Source organism: Schistocerca nitens, chromosome 5 (assembly GCF_023898315.1).
Source record: "Schistocerca nitens isolate TAMUIC-IGC-003100 chromosome 5, iqSchNite1.1, whole genome shotgun sequence".
Lineage (NCBI taxonomy): Eukaryota > Metazoa > Arthropoda > Insecta > Orthoptera > Acrididae > Schistocerca > Schistocerca nitens.
The window spans coordinates 557,910,552-557,919,427 of NC_064618.1; the positions used below are offsets into that span (position 1 = coordinate 557,910,552).

Sequence of the window (8,876 nt, forward strand, 5' to 3'; positions counted from 1 at the left end):
ATCTAAATTTTTTCACTTATCTGGCCGACAATGAAAAAATGAGGAATAACTTAAATTTTGCACATATCCATAGACTTATTGCTAAAGCGTGTGGTGTCTCCAAGTCAACTGTGGGCCATATTAGCAAATCTGTATCATTGGCAGAATCTCCAGATATGAATGAGCATTTAAATTCTCCAGTAAAGAAATATGAATGTGAACGGAAATCAACCAACTTTGACAATTTTAACAAAGAGCTTGTGCGTAGAACTGTACTTTGATATTATAACAGAGGAGAGTATCCAATGGCTAAAAAAATACAGGCTGACCACCATGAAACAATTAATTACTTGGGCTCAGAGACCTCCATTGTTTGTCTTCTCTGCTCCCTTGGTTTACAATTCAGGAACTGTAATGACAGACGGAAATTCATAATGGAACGCAGAGATATTGCAGCAGCAAGAGCAAAGATTTTGTGTACAATGCACTTCTTGCGTGCGGAAGACAGCAGGCCTGTAGTGTACTGGGTAGAAACTTAAGTTTCACAGAACCACACCAATAAGTATATATAGCACGTCTCCAAAGGAAATGGCAGTTTGAAAATGCCTACTGGTAGAGGTGGTCGATTAATCATTGCCCACGCTGGTTCATTAACCACAGGCTTCACACTGGAGGCCAAACTTGTTTTTTGTGGTGGGAAAAGTTCTTGCCAATCCAATTACCATTCAGAAGTGAATGGAGAAGTTTTTAAGAATTGGTTTATTCGACTGTTGTCTGCACTGGAGGAAGGCTCAGTTATCACGATGGATAACACCAGCCACCACTCTATTCAGATAGAAAAGCTGCCATGTTCACATTGGCGTGTGGCAGATATTATTATTATTATTGTGGAGTGGTTAAAGAGAAAGAATGTTTCATTTTCTGTCAGTGAAACGAAGGCTGAATTCCTGTCTAAGGAAGAAATCATAGGTGCCAAAAAGATTTACGAATTAGATCAACTGGCAAATGAAATGGAACACCAAGTGGTATGGCTACCACCGTATCACTGCCACTATAATCCCATTGAATTGATATGGGCCCAAGTAAAGCAATAAGTAGCGAAAAGACATACTACTTTCAAACTTGCTGATGTCGAGAAACTAACACATGAAGCTCTTGACAATGTTACTTAGCATGACTGGGAGAGGTGTGTAAAACACGCAGAAGCATTGCAAGAAACTGATTTCTTGAACCAGGGTTTGAGAGATACCATAGTGGAATCTGTGATAATACACCTGGCTGAAACAAGTAACAGTGAATCTGAAGACATGGAGCCGGAAGATCCTTCAGTTTAAGTAAGTGCCATCTATGTAAAAAGCTGACTTGATTTAAATGTTTGTCTATTCATTTAAGTTATAGAGGACATACTGCGAATGTTTTTCCCTCACAGTAGACGTCTGGTAAATTTATCACAAGCAGTGACGATTAGTTTACTTGACAGTAACATCAATTAAAATAATATTGTCAATTCTGCATTAATTAACAACAGTTTTCCTAAAAACATGTATCGAATGTCTTTACATTCAGATATAATCTTACTGCATTCATTTAACTTGTACATTCAAAATTTAACTCCCTTTTTTCATAGAAGGATTTACTGGCTGTTTCGTAGTAAGGGTAATGCAGTTTATAAAATGACAAAACACTGTGGTGCTTCTGTATTGACTGTATAAATAATCAGTGCAGTAACATCAGAACAGTCCCAGCACCTATTCTGATTCTCCAGGAAGAGCATAGAACTCTATGATATTTGCCGAATTTACAAAAATCTAGAATGTAGAATTGTGTTACTTTAGTATGACAGAGGATAGTATCTGATGGATAGAGAAATACAGAATAATGTCCGTGATAAAATTGATTATTTTGGCCAGTCACTTCAGTGCACTGTCTTCTCTGCCCACTTGGTTTTTACTTCAGAAATTGTAATGATGGACCAAGCACTACTGCGTGCTGAGAATGATAGGCTTACAGCAGATTTAGAAAAAACTTGGGTTTCACAAAACCTTTCAAACAAATATTTTGCTCAACCTCAGTGAATGACGAAGGATATGTACTAGCAGCCAGTAAAATATTTTTGGGAAGTAGGGAATATCCTCAGTCATATTTAAGTGAGCTGTCCGAACAAAACTCTTGATGATGGCCTATGATGACTTGGGCGCTGTTGCGCACGGGATATCGCAGAAGTAATTTGCCTCTGTACATGGTACGATACAATAATGATGTCTGAAATGTTAGTAGTTGTCTTAACAACTTTCTCGCAGGAAGTTTCTTCGCAGTCTTACAGAAAGAAAATTCATCATCGACTCCATTTTCCACTATGCTGTAGGCACAGTTTCACACCTCTTGCAATATTTTATTTTTTATCTCAGAATACTTTTTATGTTTCCAAAATAGAAGACACAGCATATCCATCTGTAAACTTTGAGGACGTTCATACATTTTTGTTTTCAGTCCAATTACATTAATGATTCTGTTACTACCATAGGTTGAAGTAAAAAATTATTTTCCTTCAAAATTTCATGTAATGTTAGTTTTAATTTTTTTTCATAGCAGTATTCCATCATATTCTAGACTGAAAATAGAACTGCCCAATGTTTTTTTTAATTTTTACGAACATTTGAAATTATCACTATGAAAAAAAAAAAAAACTGGCAATGCTGTAAGACGGCGAGATGACCTTGAAGCCCTATTTCTGTGCCAGCCACTATAGTTGTTGTGGTTGTGGAGAAACGAGTGTTTGAAGTGGTTGCCACCACGTTATGATCACCAGGCCATATTATAAAAGAAATGAACATGAAATGGATTAATGTGTCATAGAAGAGACATGAATGTTGATGGTGTGTCACTAGAAGGACCAGGTACAGCTTCTTCCTCTCTCTCTCTCTCTCTCTCTCTCTCTCTCTCTCTCTTTCTTTTTGTGGTAATATTACCATCGCTATGCACAACACTGCATGCTACAGCGCACAATACTGTTATGTAGCTAAGACTGGCAGAGGGTAAAAATTCCAGAGGTGCACAAAGTCACCAGACTTTAGCTGATCAGAGAGGGGCCAAGTTAAATTGTGCAGTCTGGGGTACTTCCAGTAAAATGAATTATCTTCAAACAGGTCAGATAAGTTTTGTAATAGAATACTAATTGAAGTGGCACAATGATTAAAATACTGGACCCATATTCTAGAGGAGGAGGGCATTACCCTCATATAGCTTCCCTGATGTAGGTTTTTTTTTTTTTTTTTTGTTTTCTGAACCACTTGAGGTTGTTCAACTCTTTGAGCACTCTGACTGCCACAAGGGGTGTTCAAATACAGAATTCAGTTGTATATGCAGGCAAGCTACGTGGTACATGGAACTTGTTTCATGAACAGATGCACACAATGTGACAAAATGAAGGAGCCTTCTATATCTAGGCTGAACATTGAATTTGGATATAAATACAGATTTATTTGTGTTGTTATTCTTAATTTATGAGTGATATCAAGTTATTAGTTTGATTATGAAGTAAAGAATTTTTGTAACTATAACTTTCAGCAGAGCTTGAGGACAATTTAGGAGTAACCCATCTTCCATTCCCATATTTAATACAGTCAAGGTTCTCTTTACTGTAAAAGAACTTAAGATCAGAGGGGTCCTCACTACCACCTTTTAACAATTTATAGTTAAGTGTGTCAGCCCATCTGTTAATTATAGAAAATTAAACTTTTAAGTTAACTAACTGGGAAGGACCCACTTTGCTTGGTCATTTTTTCAATGTACTTTCTGAATTGCAAAAAATTTGCAGTTAATGAATTCATTTATGCAGCATCTCACTTATTTAAAGTATATTTTTTGTAAACTGCTTTTCCTGTTTTGTTTTTAGATGTGAAGGTGAACATGCTATGTATAGTTATATGTGAAAGAGACACTGTTCCTTTAAATTCAGTATGTGGAACTGGAAATTTTGCCGTAGTGGTCTACTGACAGTCACTCTGTTCACTGATTTTGTTGGAATGTGGAGCCTTTCAAAGCTGAATGGTAAATTAGTTGAAATGAATGAAGTTCATGGTATGAATACTGATTTGTCTTCTTCTATTCCAGTTAATATTTCTGCACCTATGATGTTATTTACAAGCTTTCTTCGGGAGGGTATGCTGGGGACATTGAGCAAATTTATGAATTCTATTGGGAAGTTTACACTTTTCTCTTAGTTCATCATTGTATCGATGGATACAATGATGAGAGTACTGTACGGCATTGGCCCCTTACATAGCTTGCATTTATTGAGAATCTCTAGCCCAGAACAAAGTCCCAAATGAATGGAAAAAAGTGCAGGTGACTCCTGTTTACAAGTAGGGCAAAAGAACAGACTCACAAAATTATAGACCAATATCCTTAACATCGGTTTGCTGCAGAATTCTTGAACATATTCTCATTTTGTATATAATACATTTCCTGGATGTGGAAAAGCTTTTCTCAACAAATCATCAGGGATTTAGAAAGCGTTACTTATGTGAAACTCAGCTTGCTCTTTTCTCACAGGATACTGTGTGAAACATACAGGAAGGATGAGAGGCAGATTTCATATTCCCAGGTTTCTGGAAAGTGCTCGACACAGTGTCCACTGCAGACATTTAAGGAAGTTATGAGCATATGGAATAGGTTCCCAGATAAAAGAGTGGCTCAAAGACTTCATAAGTAATAAAACACAGTATGTTTCCTTGACATCAAGTGTTCATCAGACACGAGGGTGTTGTCAGAAATGCCCCAGGGAATGTGATAGGACTAGTCTTATTCGCTACATACATAAATGACCTGACAGACAGGATGAACAGCAGTCTGCAGCTGTTTGCTGTGGTGTACGGGAAGGTGTCATCATTGAGTGACTGTAGGAGGATATGAAAAGACTTAGACAGAATTTCTATCTGGTGTTATAAATGGTAGGTTGCTTTTAATGTGTAAAAATGTAAGTTAATGCACATGAGTAGGAAAAACAATCCTGTAATATTTGAATACAGCATTAGTAGTGTACTACTTGATACAGTCATTTAAATATCTGGGTGTTATACTACAGTGATAAAACGGAATAAACACATAAGGACAGAAGTAGGGAAGAGAAGAGGAATCATCAACTTCAGTTTATTGGGAGAATTTTAGTAAAGTGTAGCTCAACTGTAAAGGAGACTGTAAACAGAACACTAGAGTGACCCATTCTTGGATACTGCTCAAGTCTTTGGGATCCCCGTCAGATTGGATTAAATAAAGACAATGAAGTAATTCAGAGGCATGCTGCTAGATTTGTTACCAGTAGGTTCTATCAACCTGTGACTAATACGGAGGTGACTTGTGAATTCAAACAGGAATCATTGGAGAGAAGGCAACGTTATTTTCACTAAACACTATTAGAATGTAGAGAGAACCGGCATTTGAAGCTGACTGAAAAACAGTTCTACTGCCACCAATATACATTTCACTTAAGGACCATGAAGACAAGATAACAGAAATTAGGATTCAGACGGAAACATGAAGACAGTTGTTTTTCCTGTGCTCTATTTGGGAATTGAACAGGAAAGGAAATGACTTGGAAGTGGTACAAGGTACCCTCTGCCATGCACCATATTGTGCTGGCGGAGTATTTATGTAGATGCAGAAGTAGATTTAAATATATTTCCTCCCTGGATATCATGTTCTGGATTCGCTGATCTGTTTGTTGAACTACGTCATTTTTCGTTGCTAAAATTGTTTGCTCACATAACCATTTTTTGTTTACATAGTTTCTCTCTATAAGCAGATACACTCTCTCTTTTTGAGTTTCTCCTGTGTTCTTGTGATGCAAAATTCTTTGGTTAAGATGATTTTTACAAAGTTTGATGTCTACCCACTTTCATACAGTCTTTCCTTTTCAGTATAAAGTTGGGAAAGTCCTATTTCACCATTTTAAGCAGGAGAGTCCCTCAAGGAGTGTTCTAAGTGTTGTGGCATTTGCTATTGCGATGAACAGTACTATGTCCACAGTATCGCATCCTGTACTATGTTACTTGTTTGTGGACGACTTCTCCATTTTCTGTGTGTCCTTTAATCCTGCAACGGCTACTCGGCAATTGCATTTGATGATCAGCTAGTTGAATGAATAGTCAAACAACACAGGTTTTAATTCTCATTGGACGAAACTGTTTGGGTTGATTTTTTTTTTTCCTGTTCCAGTCTCTTTTAATTTACTGATTTTAAGTGGGTAGACCAGGGTGACTCTTGATTTTGAAACTGCTATGTGTTGTTTTCATTACAATAACAAACAAAATAACAGAACTGACTTTAGACCTTTATTGTAATCCTTAAGATTGTATTATGTATTTTAAAGTGAAAAATGTGCACCCAGAGGATATTACACAATGCCAATGAAAGGCCTTCACAGAGCGTGAAGGCACTTGGTTGGAACTCTGAATGTCCAATTGTCAACCTAGAACAAAAGTTCAAAAACTGCTTTGAAGTTGGTAGTATTATGTAATGTAGTACGTAAGGATATTAAAAAAATTAAAAAATGGCAGCACTCTGAAATAAAAATAATTTTTTTTGGCAAAAAAAGTCATAAAACATGCACCAAAAATCAAAATCATAGTATATAGCAAAAATACTACATTTTTGTTATTGTTATCTTCAGTCCAAAGACTGTTTTGACCCAGTTCTCTATGCTACTCTATCTTGTGCAGGCCTCTTCATCCCTGAATAACTACTGCAACCTAAGTCTTTATGAATCTGCTTATTGTATTCATCTCTTGGTCTCCCTCTACAATTTTTACAACCCACACTTCCATCCAATACTGAATTGGTGATCTGTTGATCTCAGAATGTGTCCCATTAACCGATCCCTTCTTTTGGTCAAGTTGGACCACAAATTCATTGTCTCCCCAATCTATTCAGTACCTCCTCTTTAGTTTCATGATTAACCCATCTAATCTTCAGCATTCTTCTGTAGCAAACACATTTCAAAATCTTCTGTCCTCTCTTTCATACATGGCTACAATCCAAACAAATATCTTCAGAAAAGATTTCCTAACACTTAAATATATCTTTGATGTTAACAAATTTCTCTTATTCAGAAATGCTTTTCTTGCCATTGCCAGTCTACATTTTATATCGTCTCTACTTCGGCCATCATCAATTATTTTGCTGCCCAAATAGCAAAACCCCCCACTACTTTAAGTATTTTGTTTCCTAATCTAATTCCATAGCATCACCTAATTTAATTCAACTACATTCCACTATCCTTGTTTTGCTATTGTTGATTTTCATCTTATATACTCCTATCAAGACACTGTTCATTCCGTTCAACTGCTCTTCCAAGTCCTTTGCTGTCTCTGACAGAATTACGTCATTGGCAAACCTCAAAGTCTTTATTTCTTCTCCCTGAAATTTAATCCCTACTCCAAATTTTTCTTTTGTTCCTTTACTGCTTCTTCAAATCCTATGTACTACAGTAGAAAAAACTCCAGCTCATATGTTACAAAAAGATATAATGTAGTTGCACTTATACTTCATGAGTTATAGCTCCCACCATCTTGAAAAATGGCATTTTGAAAATATAAGCATCTAAAGTTTCAACTTGCATTTTTAATATTGAAACTCCAGACCTTTAATTGGCAATGCCAGCACTGGGATTATTTTTCACACCTTTTTCTCTATGTATAAATATGTTAGTTTGTCATTTTCAAGCACTTGTGATTTACTTGATGTAAAAAAACAAGCGAAACGACAAGTTAAGCAGATGCGAGACAAGCACATGCTTTCAGACTGTTTACCACAAATGGATCATGTTACAATGAGAAAACTTGTTGGGAATGGTATTTTAGTTGATACTAATGCAATCTGTGATACTATCCAAGACTAACAGGGCCTTGGTTCTATTGGTAACTATTATAGTATTGTATCAATTGCTTTCTAGCATTTGGATGCACCAGATTCCCCTGCAGTAAGTCAAAGTTTTAACATATTTTAACATTTATGGCACACACTGTATGAATGAGTCTTAAAAATAGTCATTCTAAGGAATATTTTAAGCCAATAAAAAATCAGGCTAAAAAACATTACCCTTGTCTACCCCCATAAGACTTGGGGATACTGTTCTCACTTTTAAGGTAAAGGTGGAATATCTGGGCTTCACTTTTGGTGAGAAGATAACATGGCTGCCACATCTTAAAGAACTAAAACTGAGATGTCCCAAGGGGCCTTTGTGTGACCCCAACCTTAATACAGTTGCCAGGTTTACAGATCAGCTAGGCCTTCAAACCTCAAAGTTCACTATGAGCATGTTAAGCTGTAATTGGGGACTTATTGTACGAGTTAAATTGCTAGCCTGGGTGCAGAGGCCGGTGAGACTCTGCTGTCTATTAGACATCATCTCCTCATGGTACACCAAGCATAAAAGGCTTTGTCCACTCAAAAATCGTTAGCATCCATCTCCGTTGCACAGCTGTCATTGGAACAGCTGTTTCATCACTGTCCATAAGAAACGAGACCGTGTGGGATCCATGCATGGGAGAACCTTGAGTTAATACAGGTGGGGGCATTTAAGGCTCAAAGCCAGGGGTGGAGTAGGGGATTCCCCTGACTACTAAAGACACACAGCTTAGTTTTTGAACTGCTTATAGTAATAACTGTACACCAGACAATTTTTTCAAAATTAAATTTAACAATATTTTACATTGACACTTGGATTTTAATACTGTTTACACTGATGAGTCTAAGCAGCTGGATTTTATCAGCTGATCTATCATGTTCCCCAACAATGTCCTCAGGGTGGGGCTCCTAGAGCCATTTTCTGTTTATTACATGAAATTCCTTGCTATTCTTAGGGCACTGGGGCAGATGGGACAGCAACATGGCAAGAA

At 36.9% G+C, this 8,876-nt stretch overlaps 1 protein-coding gene across 1 annotated transcript; it reads left to right on the forward strand.

Moving 5' to 3' along the window:
- The first annotated feature begins 581 nt into the window (after nucleotides 1–581).
- Nucleotides 582–1,313, forward strand: LOC126260578 (uncharacterized). Its single transcript, XM_049957913.1, has 2 exons — nucleotides 582–1,061; nucleotides 1,152–1,313. The coding sequence occupies exons 1-2, from the start codon at nucleotides 582–584 to the stop codon at nucleotides 1,311–1,313; spliced, it is 642 nt and encodes a 213-aa protein (XP_049813870.1).
- The last annotated feature ends 7,563 nt before the right edge of the window (nucleotides 1,314–8,876 follow it).